The 16,160-nt window shown below is 52.8% G+C and overlaps 1 protein-coding gene across 6 annotated transcripts in view; it reads right to left on the reverse strand.

Moving 5' to 3' along the window:
- Positions 1-16,160, reverse strand: part of PLA2G6 (phospholipase A2 group VI) — a 54,181-nt gene that overhangs the window by 12,033 nt on the left and 25,988 nt on the right. For 5 of the 6 annotated variants that reach the window (XM_021668732.2, XM_064368039.1, XM_064368040.1 and 2 more), the window contains 6 exons: positions 15,736-15,919; positions 12,625-12,812; positions 9,678-9,774; positions 7,859-8,041; positions 4,030-4,138; positions 988-1,066 (listed from right to left, as the gene is read on the reverse strand). In XM_021668732.2, the coding sequence (XP_021524407.2) occupies positions 988-1,066; positions 4,030-4,138; positions 7,859-8,041; positions 9,678-9,774; positions 12,625-12,812; positions 15,736-15,919 (840 nt within the window). Of the gene's footprint in view, positions 1-987; positions 1,067-2,851; positions 3,014-4,029; positions 4,139-7,858; positions 8,042-9,677; positions 9,775-12,624; positions 12,813-15,735; positions 15,920-16,160 lie in introns of all 6 variants that reach the window. The other variant, XM_021668735.2, reaches the window with a different exon arrangement.

The raw sequence follows: 16,160 nt of genomic DNA on the forward strand, positions 1-16,160 counted from the left end.
TGTGTGTGTGTGCAGGCATGAAGGGGGCACAGGGGAGGGAATGCTTATGGGGCAGGGGCACCTCCAGGGCACACAACAGGGTGGCATGGAAGTGAGTTGGATGTGTGGGGACCCACAGAGCTGTACAATCACAGCCTGGCCCCGGGAGTGGAGCTGCCTCTGGTTCTGAGAAGAGCTTTCCCTGAAGGGGGCTGGCATCAGAGAACCCAGAGAGAGCCTCGGGTAGCAGGAAGGACGTGGGTTTGGAAGACCCGGGTGTGAGTCCCCACCCTGACACTCACTCTGTGTGACCTTAAGCAAGTCACTTAGCCTCTCAGGGGCTCAGGTTCTGCATCTGCAAAACAAGGTTACTAATTCCTCCCTGGGAAGGCTATTTGGAGCATGAGAGGCTAATAAAGAATAAATTAATCAACTGCAGCAATAAAGGGAGGTGGAGTCAGCACCGTGGCTGGAAGTGCCGTGCCAGCTGGCACTGACTCCAGAAACCCAGGATTATGCCTGAAGGGTAAGGCCTGGGCTTCTTCTCTGTGTCCCGTCACCCAGGCCTCCCTCTTAGAATGGACCTGGGTATACAGCAGGTGCTGGGGAAGGCAGCCCATGCCACTATTCTGCAGAGGGAGATGGTTAAGAAGGCTGGTAGAAGCAGTGGGAAGCAGCCGCTGAGATCTCCCCGGGGGTACCCGGGCATCTCCCCCTCCTCCAGCCATGAGGAGGTCAGGGAGGGAGGCCAGAGCACCGTGCCAGCCCCCCAAGTCCAAGAAGCCTGACACTCTGGGCTGGTCCTCCAGAGCCTGCACTGCCAGGAATTCATGAACGAGTGACACAGACTCTCCACACTCTGTCTCTGCTGAGAACTATATGACTAGGAGCAGAGCCACCTCGCAGGCTGTGGGGGTGCAGAGAGAAAAGCCCCGAGCCTGCAACAGTGAGGGGTGAAGGGCAGGAAGTGCACACGTTCCCCGCCGTCCCCGCTCTCGATCCACTTACCTACGCTTCTCGTCCCTCATGGAGCCCAGGATGAAGGCTGGCTTCCGGGCCTGAGAGATGTGCATGAGATCCTGCAGTTCTGTGAGGCACAGGGCAGGGTGTGCTGTGGCCAGGCAGGTCCCCAAGCCCTGCCACCCCAGGGCTCCCTAGATCAAACCTGGGCTGTGCCTTGCCCGTAGCCGCGCCTTCACCCCACTCCCTGTGTCATCTGTCCCTTGCCCCCAGGAAGGACTCTTTGTCCCAGGAGAAAGCTTAGCCAGAGGCCACAGGAGAGAAACGGCTGGAGTGGAAAGGGGAAGGGCTCCCCACCCCGCCCAACCAGCTCCCAACTCCCCTCAATGTCTTCCTCTTGAAACCCCGAGGCATGAACAACCTTGAGTGTTCTCCTCAGACAAAGTGCTTCTTGCATCGGAGCGATGCTGCTGATAACCACAGGGGCTAAGAATTCGTATTCCCTATTGACAGGTGAGGCTTAAAGGGGATTCATGATTCGCCAACGTCATTTAGTCAAAAGGACGCTCCTCAGGGTTTAAGTCCATGGAGAAAGGGAGACACCCCTTGTCCTGATCCCAGGTCTGGAAATCCCAGTGGCCTCCGGGATCAGGCCCACCATCCACTCTGCCCACGTGTTCTTTTGGGTCTGGGGCCTGCCCCATGCCCACCCAATTGACTAGCTGCCCCTCCTGCAAGCAGCCCAGCCCCCAGGTACCTGGCACAGCAGCCTGCGTGACCCCAACTCTGACAGCCCCCCACCACTGTGCAGGGTCTAGAAGCAGCAAAGCAGGACCAAGGGCTGCGAAGCGGTGTCTCCCTCTCCCCAGAGCACATGGCTGTGCAGTAGACAAAGGAAGCAGGAAAGTGGCCAAGAGAGGCTGAGGACAAAGCTCAGGGGACAGAGCGCAGGGGAGGGGCATGTAGCGTGTATGCAGCTGAGAAGGACGAGTTGGGGAACGAGAGCTAGCGCTAATGTCGCATGGCTAGGCTCAGCGGCCTCTCCAGGCCCAGGGCATTACCAATCTGACGCCGCACCCCAGGCCCACCATCCGGCCTGGCTTGGGTGACTGCCTGCAAAATTGAGAGATAAAGACGGGAGGTGGAGGGGGCAGTTCCTGGGAGGGGAGACAGAGGTGGAGCCAGAAGGACTAAGGGCGGCGGTCATGGTGCCTCTCCAGAGCTCCAGGCTTGGTCGGGCTACCCTGGCTGGAGGTGCTGCCGCCACCACAGTTAAAAGTCTGGCTCGCCAGGGACTGGCTCCCGGCTGCCCTCTGTTCAGGGGATGCCACTCCCAAACAATCGAGGTCCCTGGGTGGGCCAGCCGACAGAAAGCCTAGAAAAGGGCCCTGTCTAACCTGGGGGTGTCTCCCTGGTTACCAAGGAGGTACTGGGGCAGATGCTGGCTGCCTGGCCACATTCAATGCCTGAAAATCACCATGGGGCCAGGAAAGGGGCACACAGGTTTCAGGTTCAACCGAGATTCAAACAGTGTGATAGAGGAGAAGCCAGAGGGACAGAGGAGAAGCCAGAGGGCCTGGGCCCCCAGACCCCCGACAGCACTCCTCAGTGCCCACCCTGAGCTCCCTGGGGACAGGAGGGCAACGAGTGCAGCCACCCTATGGGTGCCACTGGAAATGCCCAGGCCTGAGACTGTGTGCAGGGCACATCCTCTCAGGGCAACGGACCGGGAGACGTCAGCCAGGGACGCCCTAGGCCTCTGGGATCTATGGGTTGCTGTCTGCCTGGAGACTGACAAATCCGGCTCCATCCTCCCCTGCTTCCTTCGGCGCCTTCCATCCTGGGGATCCTGTTGCTTTGGTGGGGCCTGGGAACCAGCTGGAGAAGAGGGAGTCAGGGGGGCGAGGCCTACCTAGGTTGTTTAGGCTGATCGGTGGGGGCTGAGCTCTTTCCAGGGAGAAGGGGTGATGTGGTGCTGCAGAGCCCTGCTCCGTGGGGACCCCATGGATGTGTGGGAAGCTGTATTTGGCCCCCACAGTTCTCAGCAGAGTCAAGATCGCCTTCCTGGTGACAACTTGTCATGGTTTGGGGAAGGGGAGATCACACAGGATCAGAAATGGTGCCACAATCAAAGGTGAGGCCCCTCCTTTCCACACTCTGTCCCTTGTCCCAGTTAACCAGGCCCTGGGCACCCCCTGACAGGGAGTGCTGCCCCAGGCTGGTACATCCCAAGCATCTTCCTAAGGCCAAGGAAGGGGCTGGGGACGACCATGGGATATGGGAGGAGGAGGTCGGTGTTCACCCTGCCCGATGACTGTGGGAACCCCTTCTTGCCTTCTACTCCAGCCAAGAAAGCAGGATTCCCGTGGCCACGTTCGGTGAGTCTCAAAAATGCTAAGTGGATAGTTGAGGGTTCCAAAGGGACTAGTGAGCCAGCCAGTGGGCACCTATTCCATTTGATGGATGGGATCATTGAAAAGGAGGCCACAGATGCGGTGTATGCAGACACCTGCATGTGCCCTGGCATGCATACACTGGTGCCATCAGGTACTTGCCCACAGTGACCCCCACGGCTCCCTGAAACCTTCCAGAGTGGGCTCCAGGCCTCTGGTGAGGAGGATCTGCTGTCCAGATCTGAAGCTAAGGCTCATCGGGCGAGCGTGCAGCGTGGGTCCATGCACTCCCGTCCACACAGGCATGCTCGGGGCTGGTGCAATGTAGCGCATGCACCCTATGGTCATTCTAGCCAGTGGTCCCATCAGTGAATTTCCTCAAAGTGGGAGAAGAGGGCTGCTGCTGCCTCTCCTGTCCCCACCCCTGCTGGGAGTCTTAGCACCCTGAGGTGGGAGGGGGAGCTGCGGGGAAGAGGATGCTGGTATGGCAAGCTCCTTGGTGAGCCTGCATCTACTGCTCAGGGCCCTCGTGCTTGGGTAAGGAAGCTCCCTCTGAGTGCCAGGCACTCCTGGCAGCTCTGAGCAGGGCGAGTCAGCACAGGAAGCTGGTGCCTGATGGCTGGGACTTCCCTCCTCCTCAGTCCCTGCACCCATCCCACCCTCACCCCACTCTGGCCCCAGAGTGCAGAGCACATACGTTTGCTAATCTTGGAGGCTAGGAGTGTAGGAGTCTCCCCAAAGTCATTCCGGGTATCTGCTTCTGCTCCAAACACAATGAGGGCCTTGATCATCTCCACATTGTCTTTCTGTCGGGGATGGAGAGAGGATAAGATGTGTAACCGCTCAGGGAACTGAAGAGCAAAGAGACACCTGGCTGCCTGCCCCAACCTGTCAACTCACCCAGGAGGCCTCTCGTCAGCACAGGGAGACACTGGAACCCTCCTGACCCTACCCCAGTCAATCTGCCATTTGATGGCTAGAGCCCTGATAAACAAGTTTAAAAGCACCTACAGGTGAGGGTTTAATAACCCAGGCAGAGGCTGGGCACAGGGGCTCATGCCTGTAATCCCAGCACTTTGGGAGGCCAAGGTGGGTAGATCACGAGGTCAGGAGATCAAGACCAGCCTGGCCAACATGGTGAAACCCTGTCTCTACTAAAATACAAAAAATTAGCCGGGTGTGGTGGCAGGCACCTGTAGTCCCAGCTACTTGGGAGGCTCAGACAGGGGAATTGCTTGAACCCGGGAGGCGGAGGTTGCAGTGTGCCGAGATCACACCACTGCACTCCACCCGGGCAACAGACTGAGTCAAAAAAAGAACCCAGGCAGAAACTAGACGTGACTCGCCCCAGCTCTGCCAGCTCTACCTCCAAAGAGGTAGTGCATCTGTACCCTGACCCAGGAGCCACGGGGATACAGTAGGTCAGCTGCTGATGGCTTTCAGGAGTAGCAGGGAGAGGGTGGGTGAGGGCAAGGGAGGCCATCTTGCCCACCCAATCCAGGGTGTCATCCCTGAGGGGTCACTGAACACACATGCCCCTGACGGCAGCCTTCAGGGGAGTGCCCCCACAAACAGCATCAAGCATTTTCACAGCTGGAGGCCAGGCAGGGGCACAGGGCATGGCATGCTTTCACAGGACGCACCAAGTGGCTAGCCGCCTAGAAGTCTGGGCTCTGGTCTTGTCACCTCCCTCTTCTTGGGACCTGATTTCCCTGCTAGAGTATGAAGTGGTGCGTCTATAATTGGGTTTTCCAAACGGTTCTTCACATTCTGTTAGGACTTCTATGGGTACAGGTATGTGTGTGTTTTCATCACTAACTGTGATTTTGTGTGTGTGTGGTTACCTTTTACGGTTGGGTGAATGGATGGATGGATGGCCATTTATGGTAGTAAAGCAACATTTCTTTTAAAAGAAATTTAAGTCAGTTGAAAAGTGAGCCAGTTTGAAGAGATGATTAAGTACATAATTGTAAAGGTGGTTGATGAATATGCCAAAAACTGCGAAGATGGTATGAAAATCACCAAAATACCTCAGCAGTTCTCAAAGTAAGACCTGGGGACGCCTGTGAATGCATGAGACCCTTTCAGAGAGTCTGTGAGGTTAAGAATAGTTTCTTTTTCTTTTTCTATTTTTTGAGATGGAGTTTTGCTCTTGTTGCCCAGGCTGGAGTGCAGCGGCACCATCTGGGCTCACTGCAACCACTGCCTCCTGGTTCAAGCGATTCTCCTGCTTCAGCCTCCTGAGTAGCTGGGATTACAGGCGTGTGCCACCATGGCCCACGAATTTTGTATTTTTAGTAGAGATGGGGTTTCACCATGTTGGTCAGGCTGGTCTCAAACTCCTGGCCTCAGGTGATCCACCCATCTCGGCCTTCCAAAGTGCTGGGATTATAGGTGTGAGCCACTGTGCCTGGCCAGTTATTTTTTAAGCTTTTAAAAAAATTTTAATTTTAATTTTAATTTTTGTGCATACATAGTAGGCATAGATATTATTTTTAAATGCAATAAATATTTTGAAAATTTCACACTTTAAATTTCTAATAGAGTATATATAGACAAATAAAATCCAGATCATTAAAAGATCTTTGTGATCCTCAATAATTTGTGAGAGTTATAAAGAGATCAAATAGGCCAAAAAACTTGAGAACTACTGAACTAGATCATTCCAAGGGCCTACCCAGTGCTAAAAATGTCCAGAGTTTCAAAAACCAAACTATTTATAGTTTCAGCCTTTTGGGCAACAACATCTCTCCCAAGTGTTGGCCTTTGGTATAAAACAGGATGTCCGGCTGGGTATGGTGGCTCACGTCTGTAATCCCAGCACTCTGGGAGGCCGAGGTGGGCAGATCACCTAAGGTCAGGAGTTTGAGACCAGCCTGACCAACATGAAGAAACCCTGTCTCTACTAAAAATACAAAATTAGCTGGGTGTGGTGGCACGTGCCTGTAATCCCAGCTACTCGGGTGACTGAGGCAGGAGAATCGCTTGAACCTGGGAGACGGAGGTTGCGGTGAGCCAAGATCATGCCATTGAACTCCAGCCTGGGCAACAAGAGCAAAACTCCGACTCAAAAACAAAAACAAAACAGAAACAAAAACAGGATGTCCTTGAATTTGTCCTGAATCGACTTCTTTTAAAGTCCCAGGGGTCTCTCATGTTCTGTCACTGAGACTCAGTAAACTGACTTATACACATGCGGTATTGCTATGGAACACATGCGCACAGCTGGGCGAGGTGGCTCACACCCGTAATCCCAGCACTTTGGGAGGCCAAGGCAGGTGGATCACGAGGTCAGAAGTTTGAGACCAGCCTGGCCAACAGAGTAGAACCCCATCTCTACCAAAAAACACAAAAATTAGCTTGGCGTGGTGGCACATGCCTGTAGTCCCAGCTACATGGGAGGCTGAGGAAGGAGAATCACTTGAATCCAGGAGGCAGAGGTTGTGGTGAACCGAGATCGTACCATTGCACTCCAGCCTGGGTGCCAGAGCAAGACTCCGTCTCAAAAAAAAAGAAAAAAAAAAAGAATATGTGAACACACATGTGTCTGTAACCCAATAACATCCTCCTCTGCTAGATTTAATATGTTCAGACTCTAGCTGTCTAACCAGACTGTAAGGACTTTGAGGGCAGGAACTGTGTTTTATAATAAACCAACGAAGGTGCCCAGCACCTGCCGCGGGCTGCTAGGCTACATATTCAGGCTTTGCCCGCCAGGATGTTTTGCTGTTTTTTTTTTTTTTGAGACGGAGTTTCACTCCTGTTGCCCAGGCTAGAGTGCTATGGCTCGATCTCAGCTCACCACGACCTCTGCCTCCCAGGTTCAAGCCATTCTCCTGCCTCAGCCTCCCAAGTAGCTGGGATTACAGTCATGCACCACCATACCCTGCTAATTTTGTATTTTTAGTAGAGATGGAGTTCCTCCATGTTTGTCAGGCTGGTCTCAAACTCTCAGGTGATCCACCTACTGGCCTCCCAAAGTGCTGGGATTACAGGCATGAGCCACCACACCTGGCCAACCGGCCAAGATCTTACAGTCTCCCAGGGAGGTGAAAGCAAATGTGGACCAGTGAAGGGAAGCAGGCTGCTCACTCATGCCAGGTACTGTGTGTGTCATTTAGACATTCTGCAGAGTGTGACCAACTGTCCACCGTTTAATCAAGCCTCTCCACAACTTTTCCAGGTAGGTATGGACACCACTATTGTCTGGATGAGGAAGTTGAGGGTGACAGGTGACGTGGCTTGCCCAGGGCCAGTCTGTGGCCAGGGCTGTCATGTTTCCTTCTCACACCATGCAAATGTCAAATGCGGGGACAAAGAAAACGTACCAAAGCACACACGGAGGTGATGATTTTTAGGGCTGACAGGGGGACTTGGAAGGCTTCCTGAGGGAGGAAGCAGGTTCTGAAGTGAGTTTTGGGTGGGAAGATGATTTGGAACCACTGAGGAGGGAGGGAGATGATGGGGAGGAGTGCTCCGGCCCAGATAGTCCCCCTGCATTCCCACCGGCACCCCACAGGGCTCACCGACATGGCCAGGTGCAGCGGGGTGTTGCCGTGCTCGCCGCGGGCATCCGCGTTGGCTCCATGGGTCAGCAGCACCATGGCACAGTCGAAGCGGTTACGCATCACCGCCACGTGCAGGGCCGTGTTCCCTGCAGAGCTGGTGCCATTCACGTTACAGCCCCGTTTCAGCAGCATGCGGGCCATCTGCAGGAGACGGTCAGGCCAAGTCAGCGCAGGCACTCGGGGAGCTGCTGTGGCTTGTGACACCTGGGCACCGCCACTTCCTCTCTGAGAGGCCTACAGGCACTGGGAAGCCGGAAAGCACTAGCAACAGGATTCCAGGGGCGGCCCCAGTTCTGGGGGCACCTAGACTGGCTCCCATACCATCAGCAACCCAGGACAAGGGACAAAAAGCCAAAGGTGTGCTGACTGTTTTAAGAGGCTCTGGTTCTTTCCTAGAGCTAACAGAACCCATCTCTCCTTGCAAAGGCTCCTCTGGGCCCTGTCCTGAAGTGCCCCACTCCCTGGGACCTGCAAAGGTATCACCTCTCACTGGGCCTTAGCAAAACACATCCCTGTTCCCACAGCAGCACTGGAGAGCCTTGGGACCAGGGAGGGGAGCCTGGGCTTTGGAGTCACACAGACCTGAGCTCAAAGCCCAGCTCCACTCATCCCAGCTGCCTGGGCTTGGACGGGTCACTGTAGCCACGTGCACCTCAGGTTTCTCTTCTGTAAAAATGGGAATGCAAGTCCCCACCTCACAGAATGTGATGACAATGAATGACCAAACCTACACGGAGGGGCCTGACTTGGTGACCAGTTCCTGGAACACAGAGGTACCCCCGAGACTGCTCTCCCTCCTGGCCCATCACGTTGAGAAGTGGGCCATGATCGCTGGGACATCCCATGTCCTGTCGAGCTGTGCTTCCTGGTGATGAGACCAGAGGCCTCCATCCTCCCAGGAGGACAGAGCTTAGCTTAGGGGAAGGCCTCAGAGGAGATGCCCAGCCAGGCTCCCTGTGTGTGCAGCTAGACCCAGCACCACCACCACCATCATCATCATCGTCATGGTTAATACTGTCAACCTGACTGGATTGAAGGATGCAAAGTATTGATCCTGGGTGTGTCTGTGAGGGTGCTGCCAAAGGAGATTCACATTGGAGTCAGTGGACTAGGAAAGGCAGACCCACCCTCGATCTAGGTGGGCACCATCTAAGCAGTACCAGCATGGCCAGAATGTAAAGCAGGCAGGAAAATGTGAAAAGGCTAGCCCGGCTTAGCCTCCCAGCCTACACCTTTCTCCCGTGCTGGATGCTTCCTGCCCTTGAACATCAGACTCCAAGTTCTTCAGCTTTGGGACTCGGACTGGCTTCCTTCCTCCTCTGCCTGCAGACTATTGTGGAAACTTCCGATCGTGTAAGTTAATGCTCCTTAATAAACTCCCCTTTAATATATATATCTAGCCTATGAGTTCTGTCCCTCTAGAGAACCCTGACTAATAATACAATCATCATCATGCCACTTTCTATTTGGGAAGCACTTTACAATTTGTGCAGAATTTTGTCATGCACTAACCAGCTGACTTCACCACCTCTCCAAAGCAGAATTCATGGATGAGGAAACTGAGGCACAGGGTGGATCCCGCCACCCAGCCAGAGAGCAGCAGAGCCATGCCAGGATCCCAGCTCTTCATGGGCTTCTCTGCCTGCAGACCCACTACAAGATCAGCCCCTAAGTGCTAGCCTCAGAGTGCCGTCGAGAACCTGCTTCCTGCAGGCACTGAGGACCTGCAGGGCCCTGCCCCCTGTCCCTGCCTCACCCCATCTCAAGCTCCACTCACCTCTGCGTTCTTGGCCCAGTGGAGGGGGCTGGCTCCGTAACGGGGGTCTTTGCTGTGGATCTGGCTGCTGTCCATGCTGATGATCATCTCCGCACACCTGGGGAGAGAGAGGTCCAGACTGGTGAGTGGAGGCTGGGATCCACTTGGTGTGGGATGAAGCCAGGACTCAGGGCTTCATCTACTGCTTACAGAGAGCATCACTGCAAACAAAGTTCAACAGACCCAACCAGCATGCTCACCATCGTATGTTAAGACTGTACTGAGCCCTTCACGCCACAACTAACCCCCTCCTCCAAGAAGCCTTCCTGATGACTGCCACCAGCAATAACCACCCTCCCTTGTGCTGGCTTGAGAGTCAGATGGACTCAAAGTCAAGCCCCAGCTTCTTCACTGGTGGCCCCCAGAAGCTGAGCAACATGGTGAGAGTGCTGAGAGGAGTGGCTGGGGCGCAAGGAAGACCAGGCATTTCAGAGTCCCGTTCTGTACCCAGCACACAGCCACCCTCCACCTCCTTACAACACCGTCAGGGTTTCAGCAGTGACCTGCATGCTATAGGAAGCAGTATGGCAGAGTGGGTAAGAACGGAATTGCTTTCTACTCGGTACACAACCAAAGGACTGAAAGCAGGGACCTGAACAGATATTTCCTGACCCATGTACAAAGCAGCATTATTCACAACAGCAAAAGGTGGAAACAACCCAGGTGTGTATAAGTGAATGACTGAATGGAGAAACAAAATAGTATTCTGGCTTTATAAAAAAGGAAATTCTGGCTGCGTGTGGTGGTTCACGCCTGTAATCCCAGCACTTTGGGAGGCCAAGGCAGGCAGATCACAAGGTCAAGAGATTGAGACCATCCTGGCCAACATGGTGAAACCCCATCTCTACTAAAAAATACAAAAATTAGCTGGGCGTGGTGGCATGCGCCTGTAGTCCCAGCTACTTGGGAGGCTGAGGCAGGAGCATTGCTTGAACTTGGGAGGCGGAGGTTGCAGTGAGCTGAGATCGCACCACTGCACTCCAGCCTGGCGGCTGGCGACAGAACAAGACTGTCTAAAAAAAAAAAGAAAGGAAATTCTGATACATGCTACAGCACAGATGAACCTTGAAGACATTATGCTAAGTAAATAAGCCAGACACAAAAGGACAAATACTATATGATTTCACTTATATGAGGTTCTAGAACAGGCAAGTTTGAGAGACAGAGAGGATATGAGAGGTTATCAGGGGCTGTGGGGAGGGGAGAATGGGGAGTTGTTAATGGTTACACAGTTTCTGTTTGAGGTGATAAGAAAAGTTTTAGAAATAGGGGTGATGGGGCCAGGCACGGTGGCTCACGCCTGTAATCCCAGCACTTTGGGAGGCGGAGGTGGGTGGATCACTAGGTCAGGAGTTCGAGACCAGCATGACCAACATGGTAAAACCCTATCTCTACTAAAAACACCAAAATTAGCCAGGCATGGTGGCGTGTGCCTGTAATCCCAGCTACTCAGGAAGCTGAGGCAGGAATTGTCTGAACCTGGGAGGCAGAGGCTGCAGTAAGCCGAGACTGCTCCACTACACTCCAGCCTGGGCAACAGAGTGAGACTCCACCTCAAAAAAAAAATAGGAGTGGTAGTTGGACAACATTGTGAATGTGATTAAAACTACCAAATTGTACACTTAAAAGTGATTAAAATGGCAAATTTTATGTTATATATAATTTACCACAGTTGTAAAAATCAACATAATATATCAGAACCATTGAATTGTATACTTTCAATAGGTGAATTGTATGGAATAGGAACTATATCTCAATAAAGCTTTTTTTTTTTTTTTAAGTGCAGTTACTAGGAGAGCCCACATGGGTTTAATTCCCAGGTCTGGCACTTACTGACTGCCTGACTTTGGGCAAGTTACTTAATCTCTCTAAGCCTTGGTTTTCTCATCTGTTTTTTGTTTGTTTGTTTGAGACAGGATCTCCCTTTGTTACCCAGGCTGGAGGGCAATGGCATGATCATAGTTCACTGTAGCCTCAAACTCCTAGGCTCAAGCGATCCTCCTGCCTCAGCCTCCCAAAGTGCTGGAATTAGAGGCATCAGCCACCACACTTGGCCCTCATCTTTGAAAGGGGAATAAAATACATCGGTTCTCTGGGCTGTGGTGAAATCCCACGTGAAGGCTAGGCTGGTGGCTGGGACAGCGTTAGTGTGCAGCTGCTCTTCTCTGTTATGAGGGGTGCCCAGCACAGGCCCAGCATGGCCACTGCACCCAGCCTAGATAGTATCTTAAGATTTGAGGTATTCATCTCTTTTATTGTTTTTATCTCATCCCCCACCCCTTTGAACATAATTTTCCTTAGACCAGGGTTTCCCAGGCTTCCCAAACACGGGCCTGCACCTGCCTCCCAGCGGTGCCATCTGACAGAAAGGAAAGTGGCATCTAGGTGGACAGGCCCTTGGCCACCTTGTCAAGCATTTCCCAGGCTTTGAGCTGGGCACACAAGAAACCAAGGAGCACTGAAGCCATCGGGGGCTGTTCAGGTCAGGCTGGGCTGGGTTAGAGGAGCCAGGTGAGCCTCGGGGTTGCATCAGACTCCAGAACTGGAGTACTACCTGGAGGGGAGCTGGAAGAGAAGACCCCAAAGAGGGCTAAGATTGGTTTTCTCCAGTTTGGCAGAGGGAGATTCACTGCTAGGGATTAAGGTGCATTATACAAAAATTTTAAAGTCTCCTCCTTGTACAGCTGAACTTGTGAACCGAGATTCCTGACTCCTACCCATAATACAATGATGGAGCACCTTCTTCAGGCCAGGCCGGGCCTAATGAGGCTTGTGAACCTGGGGCCTCTGCTCTGAGGCTGGAGATGCTAAGATCTATGGTGGACACTGCTCACCACGGGCACGGCACGGGTGATATGAGAGCTGGAGCCCAGCAGGCCAGCGGGTAGGGCGGGGAGGGAGGTCTTACCCCTTCTGAGAGAACTTCATGGCGGAGTGGATGGGGTAGCCGTTGGGACCCATGATGTTGCAGCGAGCATTGCACAGCAGCAGCACTCGGACCATCTCCTCCTTCCCCAGCTGGCAGGCCAGGTGCAGTGGGGTCAGCCCTTGGTTATTCACCTGGTTCAGGCCAGCCACTGCGTTCTTTCCGAGGAGCTGATGAAAGAGGAAGGGAAGTTTGACTCCAGGAGGATGCTGGTAAGAACATAAAGAGGCCAGGCTAGGCGCAGTGACTCACGCCTGTAATCCTGGCACTTTGGGAGGCCAAGGCAGGTGGATCACCTGAGGTCAGGAGTTCAAGAACAGCCTGGCCAACATGGTGAAACCCCATCTCTACTAAAAATACAAAAATTAGCCGGGTGTGGTGGCACACATCTGTAATCCCAGCTACTAGGGAGGCTGAGGTAGGAGACTCGCTTGAACCCAGGAGGTGGAGGTTGCAGTGAAACAAGATCACACCATTGCACAGCAGCCTGCATAACAGAGCAAAAACTCTGTCTCAAAAAAGAAAAAACAAAACGAACATAAAGAGAAGCAACAGGAAAGCCAAATGCCAGTGTGGATGGAAGGGAGGGAGGTGTTGACCTGGCATGACTGCGGCTCATGTGAAACATTTCCGAGTCAAGGAATTTAAAAGCTGGCTGTATCTCAGGATGGGTACTGGGGGTCCAGGTTGGGAGTGATTCTTGCTTTTCATTCTGTTCTGACCAATTTTTTTTTCTACATACAGGTACTATGTTTTCAATGAAGGAAGAGCAGTATTAGGAAGAGAGCTAGAGGCCAGGTACAGTGCCTCATGCCTGCAATCCCAACACGTTGGGAAGTGGGAGGATCACTAGAGACCAGGAGTTTGATACCAGCCTGGGCAACATAGGGAGACCCCATCTCTACCAAAAAATTTTAAAAAGTTAGCTAGTGTGGTGGCATAAGCCTGTAGTCCCAGTTGCTCAGGAGCTGAGGCAGGAGACTCGCTTGAACCCAGGAGGCCAAGGTTGCAGTGAGCTGAGATTGCACCACTGCACCCCAGCCTAAGAGACAGAGCCAGACCCTGTCTCAAAAAAAATGAAAAGAGAGAGCGCTAGGAGGGTTTTATTGTCTCACTTTTGGCTGAATGCTGTCTTCCTCCATGAGGTTCATTACAACCTCAGTGTACCCGTGACACTAGGGTCACCTCACAATAGTCCCACTGGGCCTGGAAGCAAGGCAGAGACACAGCAGGGAGAGCAAGGGGCTGGCATCAAGGCCAATGGAAGGTCAAGCCCCACCCTCTCGGCTTTGTGTTCCTCCCTGGGCACCCTTCGTAACAACATTGAATCCCAGTTTCTTTGGAAAGGGGATTAATGACCTTCACCCCATGGGAGTATTCTGAGACTTAACTAGAACACATACAACACTCAGTTCAGGGTCAGGCACCAATCAGCACCTGATAAAGGACAGCTGCACTCCTGCATGACTATTGAGAGGTGGGTGTGCATGCCCTCGCATGGAGGCAGGGTCTGCGTGGGACCATGCTGGGTGCACAGAAGATTCTTAGCAGAAGTGGAGTTCAACAGTGGGTGGAGAATTTCCTTCCCTGAGAGCACGAGGCATAAGATTTGAATCCACATTTTCTGGGCCGGGCACAATGGCTGACACCTGTAATCCTGGCACTTTGGGAGGCCAAGGCAGGCGGATTGCTTGAGGCCAGGGGTTGGGGACCAGCCTGGGCAACATGGCGAAAATCTATCTCTACTAAAAATATGGCAATTACCCTGGCATGGTGGCACGTGCCTATAACTGCAGCTACTCTGAAAGCCGAGGCACAAGCATCACTTGAACCCAGGAGGCAGAGGTTGCAATGAGCTGAGATTGCACCACCACACTCCAGCCTGGGCAACAGAGGGAGACTCTGTCTCAAAAAAAAAAAAAAAGAAATCCACATTTTCTGGAATAATGTAGTTGCATTCTGATGCCAAGGCACAGAGAACATGATCTTTAGAAGAATTTTCTAATTCTAGACAATAAAACATAATCCAACATCCTGCCTTTTCTTTTCAATCTAATATGAAGTTGCTTTTAATAATATCACCAGGCAGTGGCTCACGCCTATAATTCTAGCACTTTGGGAGGCCAAGACTGGTGGATCATCTGAGGTCAGGAGTTCAAGACCAGCCTGGACAACACGGTGAAACCAAGTCTCTATTAAAAAAATACAAAAATTAGCCGGGCGTGGTGGCGCGAGCTTGTAATCCCAGCTACTCAGGAGGTTGAGGCAGGAGAATCACTTGAACCCGGGAGGCAGAGGTTGCAGTGAGCCAAGGTAATGCCATTGCACTCCAGCCTGGGCAACAAGAGTGAAACTCTGTCTCAAAATAATAATAATAATAATATTACCTCATCTGCTTGCCCACAATTAAAAAAAGACAAACCTTTTGCCCAGGTAATCAAAAACGTTAACAGGAGGGCCTCTGGCACAAATGCCAACAGGAATGGAGAGAGTTCAGCTTGCTTCGTTTGAATTCCTGTAAAACAGGGGTGTCCAATATTTTGGCCTCCCTGGGCCACATTGGAAGAAGAATTGTCTTGGGCCACACATAAAATCCATGAACGATAGCTGATCTAAAAGAAAAGATCAGTGCATAAATCTCACGGTGTTTTAAGAAAGGTTATGAATTTGTGTTGGGCCACATTCAAAGCTGTCCTGGGCTGCAGGCAGCCTGAAGGGCCTCAGGTTGGACAAATTTGCAAAAGGTTAAGCTCAGGTCCTGCTAGCCCACAAGCCCCTCCAGGCAGACATCTGGCTCCATTTGTGCTCAGGAAAAGTGGAACTGAGCTGACTGACTGGGGCCTTGAGTTTATTTTGCTGGGTTGGAGGTCTTCCCCAGGGTTATCAAGCAAAGAGGTTGAGGATGTGGCTCCCGGAAAAGCACTGGGAGGGAAGAGCCAGGGAAGGGTCTGCACCCTCCAGGAAGGAGCTCAGACCTCAAGGACCAAGGTGGGACAGTGAGAGGCCCGAGAGTGACACCTGAGCCCAGGGGCTCAAAGGGAACTGTGGACACCGGGAGGTGATGGGTGATCACCTGCCCCTCCCCCTGCTCACCTGCAGCACCTGAGAATTGTCACCCTGGACAGCGTAATGGAAGGCAGTCTCTCCCTTGTTGTCAGTGACATCCATATGGGCGTGGCAGTACTGCACCAGCTCCACCAGGATCTCCTCATTGCCCTTGCGGCAGGCCAGGTGCAGGGGAGTGCACCCCTCCTCATTCTCCGTGCTATTGGCACAGCTGCAGGGGAGGGCCAGGGTAAGCAGAGGTGAGCAGGTGTGGCATACGGTGGCAGGGGAAGGTAAGCACACACGCAGGGAAGTGGGCTCGGAAACTCGGACTTTCTCGTTTATTTCAGTTCAAGAGCATTCCCACCACTCAGACTTTCTGGTTTATTTCAGCTCAAGAGCGTTCCCGCCATTCAGCTAGTTGGGCTGATTTGAGCGTACTTGCCTCCGCTCACTTGTACAAGACATGTGCC

The sequence above is a fragment of the Aotus nancymaae genome, unplaced genomic scaffold (genome assembly GCF_030222135.1).
Source record: "Aotus nancymaae isolate 86718 unplaced genomic scaffold, 86718_ANA_hifiasm-v0.15.2.pri h1tg000076l, whole genome shotgun sequence".
Classification (NCBI taxonomy): Eukaryota; Metazoa; Chordata; class Mammalia; order Primates; family Aotidae; genus Aotus; species Aotus nancymaae.